Source organism: Vulpes vulpes, chromosome 14, assembly GCF_048418805.1.
Source record: "Vulpes vulpes isolate BD-2025 chromosome 14, VulVul3, whole genome shotgun sequence".
Classification (NCBI taxonomy): Eukaryota; Metazoa; Chordata; class Mammalia; order Carnivora; family Canidae; genus Vulpes; species Vulpes vulpes.
This window is the reverse complement of record NC_132793.1, coordinates 22237858-22250986: the sequence shown is the minus strand read 5'-3', so window position 1 is coordinate 22250986 and position 13129 is coordinate 22237858. Positions and strand designations below refer to the sequence as shown.

General features: G+C 43.0%; 1 protein-coding gene across 15 annotated transcripts in view; it reads right to left on the bottom strand.

The window, feature by feature from the left end:
- Nucleotides 1-2329: 2329 nt before the first annotated feature.
- The window catches only part of NDRG3 (NDRG family member 3), a 78077-nt gene continuing 67277 nt past the window's right edge, over nt 2330-13129 (bottom strand). For 4 of the 15 annotated variants that reach the window (XM_026009743.2, XM_026009744.2, XM_072735989.1 and 1 more), the window contains 5 exons: nt 11298-11345; nt 6413-6448; nt 6262-6313; nt 5016-5054; nt 2330-3914 (listed from right to left, as the gene is read on the bottom strand). In XM_026009743.2, the coding sequence (XP_025865528.1) occupies nt 3733-3914; nt 5016-5054; nt 6262-6313; nt 6413-6448; nt 11298-11345 (357 nt within the window). In that variant the 3' untranslated portion in view covers nt 2330-3732. Of the gene's footprint in view, nt 3915-5015; nt 5055-5493; nt 5655-6261; nt 6314-6412; nt 6449-11297; nt 11346-12479; nt 12599-13129 lie in introns of those variants that run through there. The other 11 variants (XM_026009746.2, XM_026009745.2, XM_072735991.1 and 8 more) reach the window with 5 other exon arrangements.

The following is a 13129-nucleotide window of genomic DNA, read 5'->3' as shown; positions in this document are numbered from 1 at the left end:
ACTTAACTCCATGGGCACTTGGTGTGAAAAGCTGGGAGGAGCCAGAGTGGAAAGACATCCTGTGTAAGAAAGTTTTTTTTTTTTTTTTTTAAGATTTTTTATTTATTTATTCAGAGAGAGAGAGAGGCAGAGACACAGGCAGAGGGAGAAGCAGGCTCCATGCAGGAAGCCTGACATGGGACTGGATCCCGGGTCTCCAGGATCACACCCCAGGCTGCAGGCGGCGCTAATCCGCTGTGCCACCGGGGCTGCCCAAGAAAGTTCTAATCAGGATATTAGAATGGGTGATGCCACTCAAGGATGTATCCCCACAGCAGGGAGGGGAATGAGCACAGGTCCACCTTCCTGCTCCTGTCTGCAAACCACTTTGTCTACTTTCTTATCTGACAGGAAAGACTTTCAGACTGGCCTCAAGGTGAGGTCAAAGGAGATACCTGAGAATTAGTTTACCCAGATCTGCTGCTTATTAGTTTTGTGACCATTTGTAGTTACCTTTGGACCAGTTTCTCATCCACAAAATGGGACTAGCATGTACCTCACTGGACCATTATTAGGAAACATATATGAAGATGCAAATAGCTCCCAGGCTATGGTAGATGCTCAATAAAAGGCTGAATATGAAAATGCATTGAGGGCACCTGGGTGGCTCAGTGGTTGAGCATCTACCTTTGGCTCAGGTCGTGATCCTGGGGTCCTGGGATGGAGTCCCACATTGGGCTCCCCATAGGGAACCTGCCTCTCCCTCTGCCTATGTCTCTGTGTCTCTCATGAATAAATACATCTTTTTTTTTTTTTTAAGATTTTATTTATTTATTCATGAGAGACACAGAAAGACAGAGAGAGAGGCAGAGACACAGGCAGAGGGAGTAGCAGGCTCCATGCAGGGAGCCTGACGTGGGACTCGATCCCGGGTCCCAGGATCATGCCCTGGGCTGAAGGCAGCACCAAACCGCTGAGCCACCCAGGCTGCCTGAATAAATACATCTTTTTTTTTTTTTTTAAGATTTTATTTGTTTGTTTATTTGAGACAGAGACTGAGAGGGAGAGGCAGAGACACAGGCAGAGGGAGAAGCAGTCTCCATGTAGGAAGCCCAATGTGAGACTTGATCCTGGCACTCCAGGATCACTCCCTGAGCCAAAGGCAGATGCTCAACTGCTGAACCACCCAGGCGTCCCCGAATAAATACATCTTGAAAAAAAAAAAAAAGAAAAGAAAAGAAAAAGAAAATGCATTGATTTTGGAAGAACTGGGAAATTTTTCAGGATAGGTGACCTTGACCCAAACACTTAACTCTCAACTATTCCTTGTCTGTAAAACAGACCTGACCACTTTGCGGGGGTGCCATGAGAACTGGGTAAGATGATTTAAAAGGAAAAGCTTTACACAATGGTCTTGTAGAGTCTACCTGGCCACTTCCTTGAATCTCATAAGGCAGACACCCAAGTGTGTTTAGACTGAACAGGGAGAAAGGAAATGAAAATTAAGAGATAAAGTATGGTATGGACCAGTCTGGTGTAGTTAGGAAGGGACGGACTCTAGGCACAAGGCTACGGCGGGAAAACAGGTGACCAGCCATGTCAGATATAGCCATGGTGGCTGGATTGATGTGGGTTTTATTTTTTTTATTTTTTATTTTTTATTTTTTTTTTGATGTGGGTTTTAAAAGCAACTGTGACCATCAATCACCTTCCAGCTCAAGAACTATTATGATGTATTGTCTGGAACTCAACTTGGTGACCTATACCTGTCCTGTGCATTTGCTTCATCTCCTTTCTCAGAATGAGCAGGGTCCATGTCATTTTACAAGTAGCTCCCAGAGACACAGCAACATTGAGGTACAAATAGTAGCAGTAGCCCCTGGAGCATTCAAAATTGACCCAAGGTGGTGGCCTCCTGATATCATTGGTGGGTACAAAGACAGCCATTTCTGGAGAAACTGAGTCTGGTCTGTTTGAGGAACCCAGGCAACTGGTTGCAGATTACTACATTACGGTGGGACCCAGCAACCCTACACAGATGGCAGAGCTGAAATGTGGAACATCCTTCCAAGACCTTAGCTTTCCTCCTTTGTCAGAAACTGCATGATCTGTTTTCTCATGATTTTTGGCTTGAGGGGAATAGAGATGTATCTAATGGATTTGGAGTTCAATCTTAGATGGGTTTATTGGTATGACCTTGGGCAAATTATTTATATGGAGTCTTAATTTCTTCTTGGGTGAGATAATGACCAAGTATGTGAAAATGCCCAGTACGAGGCCCATATACAGTAACTTGGTTCCACCCCGAGCCCCAGTTCATGGCTTGAGAGAAATAACACCAGCAATCAGGTAACAATGAGACATATACAGCTTTATTTAATAATCTGTAAAAAGTTGTACTCTGGCAGAGTGACGCATTCCCTATCTCAGCAGAAAGCGAATACTATGTCTGAAAAGCCCCTCCCTAAGATTCGGAACTGTGGAACCCTGAGCTTACATATGATGCCCTTAAGAGATGGGCCCTTGCTATGTGGCGGCTGGTATCATCCTCCTCCCAGCAATACTCTGGCTGGCTGCAGCCCCTCACACAGCAGTCCACTAAACACCAATTGTACCTGCACATGCTGCCTTTATAGACTGGCCCCTTCACTCTTTTCTTTAAGAACTGTCAGGAATCTTTCTGAGAAATGGGTTCTGTACCAATTTGACTTACAAAGCAACTGAAGTCAAGGCTATGCCTGTGATGCATGACATTCTGTTAAGGTCTGTACCTCTTCCTCCAGCTGGTTCCTATGTACATTAATTTTCAGGCCATACCTCTCCTTTTTCAGAGGATTGAGGGGTGGAGAAACACTCTTCATCACAGACCCAGGAGGCACTTCTAGTGGCTATCTGGTAAGATAAGACGCTGCAGTGACAGCAGTACTGCTCTGGCAGAGCAGAGGTCTGACATTTTGTTTTCCACTTTCCTGTGCTGTGATGAAGCCACATTCACTTCTTAGGAAAAACTTCATGTTGCATCAGAACCTCATCATTTATGGGCTTCTAAAAGAATATATCCCTCCCTTTTATTTACAGAATAACATATGTGAATGCATTTGGACAGAAGGAGGTGGCTGGTCACCCTACCTGCCTCTCTATGTAACAGGCTCCTTTCTATTGGTCACAATCAACAGTAAGCATGATCTTCCACATTCCTCAGAGCTGCTCAAGTTACTTTGCAAATCTTGTTGACCAATTTGGAACCAAAAGAGAATGCAGTGGCCTACCCAACCTAGAAACCTGTTCTGTATATTTCCCTTAAAAATACCATTGAAAATGAAAAAAAAGTTCCCCTTTGTTTTTTAGTTTTCTGGGTTTTCTTTGCAGAAGCTCTACAAGAAAGCACATCTAAAATCACAGAACTATGCACACACAAACACAGACACGCGTGCTCACACACATACATCAGGATCAAAGAATCTTGTCAGATACGTAGTTGGGAAAGCACGAGGAAAAGCTGGCAAGAGAAGATATGGAAATCTGATCAGATAAAGATGCTAGAATGTTACAGTAATGGTAAGGAAGTGGTCCTTGGTACATACAAAAAGGAGGGTGGGCAGGCAGTGAGAATGATAAATCCAGGATACCAGAGAGTGTCAGTGGCCATGCAGGAGTTAAAGATAAATGCCAGTTTGCTGGATGAAATGTTATATTATGGAGTGGTTGGTTGAAAGAGGGTGGACTTGCATGGTCCAGGGGAGGAGCATCTGCTTAACAGGACACCTCCATGGTCTGGTGTCTATCCACAACATCTGGGGACTCAGAGGATTCTTGAGTTCCATCTGACTGATTGCTGGTGACAGATCGGCTGAAGGCACTTTCTCCAGAGCCGATGCTACTCGAGGTTGAGTGGGTTCGTGATCGGGCGAGCCGGGTCATGCTGGCAGATGGTACTGTAAGAAAGAACCAAGAAGACTAGAAGATGGTACCCTGGCTAAGATTAGTTAATCCAGATATTTTACCAAAGGCTTTGTTTAGCTTTCCCAACTCATTTAAGGTGAGATCCAGGACAAGACATAGCCATCTCCACTTTGCATTATTTGCTTAGGTAAATGGCTATATGCAAGGCTGCTTTAATCTTCTGGATCTGGTTGGAATCTTGGCTGATTCTAGTCCATAGAAGAATATGGGGAAACCTAAGTCCAGAGTATAGCTTCTTAGCTATGCCCACGCCATTCATACAGTGATTAGGAGAAAGGCTTTGGGAAACCAAATAGGTAACCAAAACCTGCAGTGCATGCAAGACTAAACCAAAAGAAAGACGAACCACACAAGTATGAAAGTGTTTCACAAACACAGTGCAAGCCCGATACAACAAGACTACCATCCGTGTCCACAGGCTACCTTTGCTACCTGGGGAGGAGACATATACAAAAGTGTGGGTACAGGGGAGGGCAGGTGAGCCCGGTGCTGATCTCTATGCAGGCAACAAGGTACAGGGTGCCTGCAAGGGAAAGGCTCTGGGCAGGGGGTGTTTCACTCAGACTACTGTCCTACCAGTGCTTTGACCTCAAAGTCCTTCCAGGTTGGCCAGGACATGGTCTTACCTGGCATAACCTCCCTGCCTATCTTCCTGAAGCACCGGCCACTCCCCAAGCTGTCATTTCAATGCTGGGATCAAAAGATGCCATCACCTGTTAACTGCTGAGTTTTCTAGGCACAGGCTCTGACACTCCTATTTAGAAGCAAGGCTGCCCTTCGACTCCTGTGTCTGGGGTTCATGCCAGGATCAGTAAGAAGAGGGGTTCTGCCTACAAAATTTCAGCTACTGCTGTGACCCTGGATTTGGATGATAAGAGGAAGCCTGGCTATTACAACCCGCTCTTTTCTTCCTGGGGAACCAGGGCTGGACCTGCAGGCTAACCCTCTTAGGGCACAATGAGCCACGTTCTATCGGGCTCTCACTGCACAGGAAAACCGCGGACATGCTGCAGGCAGCCAATGCAGCCAGGAGAGCTGGGAGGCAGGGGCGGGGCCAGCACAGAGGAATGTACCTGGCTCGGTGCTCAGGTGACTGAGCTGCACATACGGGACTGGAAGCAGGATGGACACAGGAAAAGGCAGGTTAGTGACCCAAGAGTGCCAAGTGGCAACCTCGGCTGCCTAGTAAACACTGACAGAATATTCTAAGCCGGGGATGAAGTTTTATTTTAAGGTCTCAGAGAGGTGAGGCTGATTGATGTTTTATTAGCATCTCAGATGTTACTTTTCTCAACTAGTTGAGGGCAACTGTTTTCCCCTCTACTATAAACAGCCATTTGTTTTGGATCAGAAATGGACTGAAAGATCAGCTGTCTCCTAGGAAAGGGATGAGAACTGGCTAGGGGAGGGACTTCTCCTCCCAGTGAGCCAGAGAGACGTGGTGTGGGCTCGGCTGGTAGTGGCTCACAGATGGGGATGACACAGCCGCTCTAGACGAGACATACACAGTCTGCCTGCCAGGCACAAGGCTGTACCCAGGGTCAGTTGCTGCCCAGGCAGCTGTTCAAAGGCCATTTTTCACATTTACACCAAAGACAGGGAAAAAAACAAAACAAAACAAAAAAAAACACCCTACTGGGTAAAGAGCTCTGTACCTGGGTTCAAGAGTTTTTCTTCTTAAAAATTCCAAGGAAGGAGCAAGTGTGGATAGTCTGTGACAAATGAGAAAGCTTAGGGGTCTTACAATACAAGAGACCAGGACAGTGGCACACGATATGGACACATCCTTGGACTCCCTCTAAACTACTCTAGAAGTTCATTTTCTGTGGCGGGGCAGATGTAACTGAGGGCACTACCCTTTATTCTGAAGTCTCCATTGTGTTTCTCTAGGCCAGGAGTCATTACCAGCTGAGTTCAAAGGCAAATCATAATTTCAGGTTCAGAAGCTTAGGAAAGCCTAAGCCTCAGTGCCTAAAAACGGGGGCTCTGGAATCAGACTGGTAGGGTTCTACAAGTGAATTGTTACCTGGAAATGTGCTTAGCCTCTTCTTGAGCTTCAGTTTCTTCTTCTAGAAAATGGGACTAATAACAGAACTTACCTCTTAAGGTTACACAGAATGCCTGGCACAAGGTAAGTGCTTAATATGAATTAGCTCACCTTACATATATGCACACATGAATGCTCCATAAACGTTTTGGTTTCTACTTGACTGCAGGCTGGCTAGCACAGAGGTTATGCCCTGAGAAACGTGGGCTCCCCAGATGTCAAAATGATCCCATTATCCTTAGAGTTTTGCTAGAAAGTTTTATCCTACTCACTGTAGCCCATTCCTTGCAAAAAGTACTTGAAGGCCTCGGTGAGCTTTCCAGGCTAGGAGACAAAATAAGAAGGTATTAATCTTTGTACAGGCAAAGTGGTAGAATCAAATGAGTGTTTTCAAAAAAAGAAAAAAACAAACTCCCTCCTTACCTGTACAACTTGGGGCAGTCCACCACAGTCCGCCATCTAAAAGAGGAAAAATATGTAAGTCACCTGGTATTTACACTTAGGGGACATACTCTGAAAATCCATGAGTCCTTTCAAACAGAACAGGATTGAATTTTAGGTTCCTAAACTTAATGTGTAACTGCAACCAAGTGTACATTTCCTTAATGCACCCTTATATAAAAACATCCTAGCAATAACTTGGGATGTAAATCTGAAAAGATTATTAAATACTTATTAATCAGTAAGATGCAGAGCCTGGCCTTCAAGCCTAGACTGGGAATCCTCCATTAGGGGTGACAATGAAGTTAACCACCATCTTCAACTAGGGTTCTGCCCCCAACTGAAGAATGTTACTTTCAGGGTCCTCAAACAGCATGACCCTAACTTCTCAGGGTTCCATGCTTCCTAAGTTCCCTTTGAGCCCTATATTATCTTCATTCTACACCTCAGGGAATTTCTCCAATCAGATGGTGATGCTGAATTTAGCCAACTCACTTGGTCAGCTACTTTCCTCTCAAAGCTGGATTTGGTAAGGCTGTCTCTCACTCATAAATAATTTACAGCTGGTTATTCTCACCTGTGCAAGGATTTCTAGAATAGTGTTTTGTAAGTAGACATTGTAATTACCTAAAAGACTTGTTAAAACTCAGATTCTTTGGTTTCTGCCCTTGAAATTCTGATTTAAAATTTGCATTTCTTGGGACACCTAGGTGGCTCAGTGGTCCAGTGTCTGTCTTTGGCTTAGGTCATAATCCTGGGGTCCTGGGATCGTGTCCCGTATCAAGCTCCCCACAGGGAGCCTGCTTCTTTCTCCCTCTGCCTCTCTCTCTCTGTGTCTCTCATGAATAAATAAATCTTTAATGAATAAAGAATTTGCATTTCTCTCTCTCTTTTTAGAGAGAATGGTGTTGAGGGGAGGGGCAGAGAGAGGAGAGAGAGAATCTTAAGCAGACTCCACTCAGGGCAGGACTCAATCTCACAACCCTGAGATCATGACCTGAGCCGAAATCAAAAGTTGGATGCTTGACTAAGCCACCCAGGTGCCCCAAGAGATTGTTGGTTTTTTTTTTTTTTGAAGATTTATATATTTTAGGTGCGCTTGCATGGCTCAGTCGGTTAAGTGTCTGCCTTTGGCTCACGATCCCAGGGCCCTGGAATCGAGCCCTGCATTAGGCTCTCTGCTCAGCAGGGAACCTGCCTCTCCTTCTCCTGGTCCCCCTGCTTGTGCATGTGCATACACTCTCTGTCAAATAAATGAAATTTTAAGCCTTAAAAAAAAAAAAAACTATTTTAGGGAGGGGTACAGAAAAAGAGAGTTCCGAGCAGATTCTGCACAAAGTTCAGAGCCTGATATGGGGCTAGATCCCACAACCCCGAGATCATGACCATAGCCAAAACCAAGAGTCAGACACTTAACTGGACCCCAAATAGTCACATTTCTTATTTTTTCATTTATTCAAGATTTTGTTTTTATTTGAGAGACAGAGATAGCAAGAGAAAGCACAAGTGGGAAGGAGAGGGAGAAAAAGGCTCCCTGCTGAGCAGGGAGCCCAATACAGGGCTCAATCCCAGGACCCTGGGATCATGACTTGAGCTGAAGGCAGATGCATTAATGGACTGAGCCACCAAGGAGCACCCCCCCCTTTTATTTTATTTTATTTATTTTTTATTTTTTTAATTTTTTTTGAGCGCCCCCCCCTTTTAAAGACTCATTTATTAATTTTATTATTATTTTTAAAAAGATTTTATTTATTTATTCATGATGGTGGGCAGAGGGAGAAGCAGGCTCCATGCAGGGAGCCTGACGTGGGACTTGATCCCTGGTCTCCAGGATCACAACCCAGGCCTAAGGCAGCGCTAAACCACTGGGCTAATGGGGCTGTCCCGGCTGACTGGAATTTTAAAAAAAGGTATAGGAGATGGGTCGCCTGGATGGCTCAGTGGTTGAGCATCTGCCTTTGGCTCAGGGCTTGATCTCAGTCCCAGGATCGAATCTGGCATTGGGCTCCCTGTGAGGAGCCTGCCTCTCTCTCTGTTTCTCTCGTGAATAAAATAAAATAAAATAAAATCTTTAAAAAAAAAAAAAAAAAATATATATATATATATATATATATATATATATATATATATATATATATATATATATGCGCGCCTGGGTGGCTCAGTTGGTTGAGCATTCAACTTTTAGTTTTGGCTCAGGTCATGAATCTCAGGGGTTATGAGATTAAGCCCCATGTAGCTAGCTTGGACCCTGCTTAAGATTCTCCTTCTTGGACTTGATGGAAGCTTAAATAAATGAAAAACATACTTAGCCCCTAGAGGGAAAAACTAATAATGTAAAGATGTCGATTCTCTCCAAGCTAATAAATCTCTTTAATGCATCTCCAATAAAAATCCAAAAAGAGTCTATAGGGATTTAGACAAGATGATTCTAAAATTCACTTGGAAGAATAAGTGAAAACCTACCAAAAAAAAAAAAAAAAAAAAGATTCTCCTTCTCCCTCCCCCTCTGCCCCACCAGAGTTTCTCGTGCTTTCTCTCTCTCTCAAAAAAATGAACCATTGTTTCTCTTTTTTTTAAAGATTTTTAAAAATATTTTATTTATTTATTCATAGAGAGAGAGAGAGACAGAGACACAGGCAGAAGGAGAAGCAGGCATCATACAGAGAGCCTGATGTGGGACTCGATCCAGGGTCCCCAGGATCACGCCCTGGGCTGCAGGCGGCGCTAAACCGCTGCGCCACCGGGGCTGCCCTGAACCACTGTTTCTCTTCGCTAGCATGAAAACTTTCTTTGAGGTGAGGACTGTTGTTTAGCACATGGGAATGCCAAAGCAAGCACAGGAATTTGAGGTCAATGGAACAGTCCCTTAAAATTTCACAAATAATATCAGGAACAAATATATACCCTGATTAAAGTATAAAACACAATTAACTGGAAGAGGCTGTATTTTCATGAAGCTTAGGAGCCAAAATCTGATATAAAACAACATATGCAGAGAGAAAGAGAATATTAGGAGAGACTATTTCTAAGTCTGATGCCTATCAAATAGTTGGAGAGTCAGTTCAATTATGCTGTTATGGTAGGCCCTTCTGCCCAGAAATAACTACATCTATAGCTACTACAGAGTTCGGTTTTGTGCTTTCAGAATACTGACTCAAATCTGTAGTGAAAAACTATTTGAAACCATATGCTAATAACATCCCTGTTTTGGTCCAGTTCATCAACCACCTGGACTTCAGAACATTCTGTGTTCTGTCACCTCAGAGCATTAACCTCCCGTTCTATTTCCAGGAACTTTGGCCTGCTTCTGGTGATAGCACCTCCCTTTCAAGCACTTCAAAGAGAAAGAGAAGAAAGCAGAGGTCTTCAGGCTGAGAAAGTAGCAGGAAACAACATAAGATCTGGCATTTAAGTACACTAATCCATATTCAAATCAGGGTGTCAGAACTCTGGACATTTTACTACAGGCTGTAGAAAAAGCAAGGTTGACACTCTTGCCTGGGGTATAATGAAAAGGGGGAGAGAAACCTGACACCAACTAGAAATTCAGTATAAAAGTTGCTCTCTATTTGCCCTAAGAGAAAGAAAATATACCCACCCTCAGCATTAGAATGTTACTGGAAGCTTTCTTATTAATACAATGGGACATAACATGTAAATAATTATCATTCATTTTAATTCTCACGATATTAAGTAATGCTAATGAAGTTTATAATGACATGGGAAAATGCTCATGTTAAAAAGTTGAGGAGGGGGACACCTGCATGGCTCAGCGGTTGAGCATCTATCTGCCTTTGGCTCAGGGTGTGATCCTGCAATCCGGGATCGAGTCCTGCATTGGGCTCCCTATGGGAGCCTGCTTCTCCCACTACCTGTGTCTCTGCCTCTCTCATGAATAAATACGTAAATCTTTTTTTTTTTAAAGATTTTATTTATTTATTCATAGAGACAGAGAGAGAGGCAGAGGGAGAAGCAGGCACCATACAGAGAGCCTGACGAGGGACTTGATCCAGGGTCTCCAGGATCACGCCCTGGGCTGCAGGCAGCGCTAAACTGCTGCGCCACCAGGGCTGCCCTAAATACGTAAATCTTTTAAAAAAAAAAAAAAAAAAAAAAAAGGTGAGGAAAACAGATACAGGGCTGTAAATATTCTGACCTTAATAATGAAAAAGTATAATACAGGAAAAAAGACACCGTTTTTTCTTTTGGAGAGTGAGTACAGATTTGGGGAGAGAGGGGCAGAGGGTGAGATAGAATCTCAAGCAGGCTCCACGCTTAGCACAGAGCCCAAAGTGGGGCTCAATCTCACAACCCTGAGATCATGACTCTATGCCCAAAGAGTTGCACGCTTAATCCACTGAGCCACCTAGGTACCCCACGACATCAATATTGTCACCAAAGAGGAGTGGTAGTAGGGGTGGTAGGATTATGGGTAATTTTCATTAATTTTATTCTTTATTTTTTTCTCTATTTTCCAATTTTCTTTTCTTTTCTTTTCTTTTTTTAAGATTTTATTTATTTACTCCTGAGAGCCAGAGAGAGAGAAAGAGGCAGAGACACAGGCAGAGGGAGAAGCAGGCACCATGCAGGGAGCCCAATGTGGGACTCGATCCTGGTACTCTGGGATCACGCCCTGAGCCAAGGGCAGATGCTCAACCGCTAAGCCACCCAGATGTCCCTATTTTCCAATTTTCTACAGTGAAAATACATTCAGGAAAAAGAAATTAAAAAAAAAAAAAAAAAGGAACAAGAGAGAGAAAGCAGCTTTCCTTCATTCTGGGCAACTATTTCAGAAATAGAATAATTTGAACCATGTATAATTTACCCACAAATTGACTGGCAACGAGGAAAGAAAGCACCTTACCTTTAGCAAAGTTGTATTTATGGGATTCAGGCGAGAGTTGCATTCAACCTTAAAAAAAGAAAAAAAAAAAAAACCAACAAAACAAGTTTATGAATTGCTAGAAAAATAAGAAATAGCTTGGCATGAGAATGATCTTCTAAAATCAACAGCTTGGTTTGGAGATGGCTGAATCAGCCAGAGAAATTACCAAAATACAAAATAAGATGTACTTGATATCTGACTATTTCTGAGTAAATCTATAAGACTGGCTAATTTCACTTTATCAATCTGCTATGAGTATTTAAAGAACTGTATGTTGAATCTAATTTCTCCTATAGGCTACATAACTTGGGGACCAGTTAGCTTTTTAAAAATGTTAATTGGACCATGGCCCTTACCCACTGGGGTTCTTTTTTTTTTTTTTTTTTTTTTAACCCACTGGGGTTCTGATGGCTTCCCAGCACAAATGGCCCTGAGCAAGCTCAATCCCCAGTCTCCTTCCCCCTCCCCTAATACCATGGGTATGCCATTCCACACACCCTGTTTTCTGACTCAAGGTCTTTCTCCATTCCACCTAAATACTGACTACTACGTTTTTTTTCCTCTCACAGCAGTTATCATAATTAAGAATTACAACCTATGTGTTTACATTTTTGGTATCATAAACTCTTATACCCATGAAGGCAGGGACCTCAAAGAAAAGGTTTTAGGGAGATAACCTCTAGGTTCAGCAATGTTTTGAAGCTAATTTAATCAACGAAATCTCTCCTTTTATGCATGCTTGCCAAGCATACACATACAAAACACTGCTAAGAGTGTGGAATCTACAAGGGTAAAAACATACAAGGCTGACATCACTTCAAAATTTCACAACTAAGCTGAATACAGAAGGATGAGCAGGATTTCAAGAGACACAGTAAAAAGAAGAGGTGTGTGTTTGAAGGCTTCCAGAGTCGGGGGAAAGCATAAGCAAAGAACCAGGAGAAGTGAAGTGAATATACAGGGCACATATGGGGTTACAGAGGTGTGGTGTGAAGATGCACTGCAAGGCAAGTCTGGGAGGCAGACTGGAGCTGACCACAGAAGGCAAGGAGCCACAGAAGGTTTCTGAGGTAAAAGGATTTGTTTTAGGAAAGTAACCAGCAGTGGCCTGTATGACAGACTACAGAGGCAGTGAGCCAGTTAGGGAGTTATTAAAATTACCTAGGCAAGGACCAGTAATCCAGCTGAACTCTGGGGATTGCTGATGGGCAGGTATACAAAACTCTTCTATAATCAGGGGATGATCTAAAAGCGAGGATCACCAAACCAAAGTTTTTGCTCTACACAAATGACAATGCAGGCAGTGATAAGCAAATGTACCAGTTTAGTACAGAATATCATTAACTCTAAACTGCAGAATTTAAAAACTGGATCCTTGCCAAAGAACAGTGCTTAGAATAGTAGATATGTAACAAATATTTTCTGGAAGAGTGAGCTTCCACATCTGGATTTAATATTATAAATCATGCTTTCTTTGGTTTACCACTTTGTAATTTCTGTAACTCTGTAAGAAGTCTTCATAACTGGTAAGCCAAATGCAATGGTTGGGTTTTTTTTTGACATGTCTACTCTTTACCCAGCTCCCCAAATGCAGAGACTCCATCTTATTTATTTTTTGTATTCCCCCAAAGTGTTGAGCAAATAGGGAGAAGCTCAAAAAATGAGGCTGAATAAGTGAGCAAGAATAGTTAGCAAAAATGACCAAAACCTGAGGAGTTCCTTCCTGCTCTTCTATGCATGGACAACCCTCTAATCCTTATCAATTTTTGGGATAAAATGCTAGCTCTCACAAGCTAGAATCTGTCTAGAAG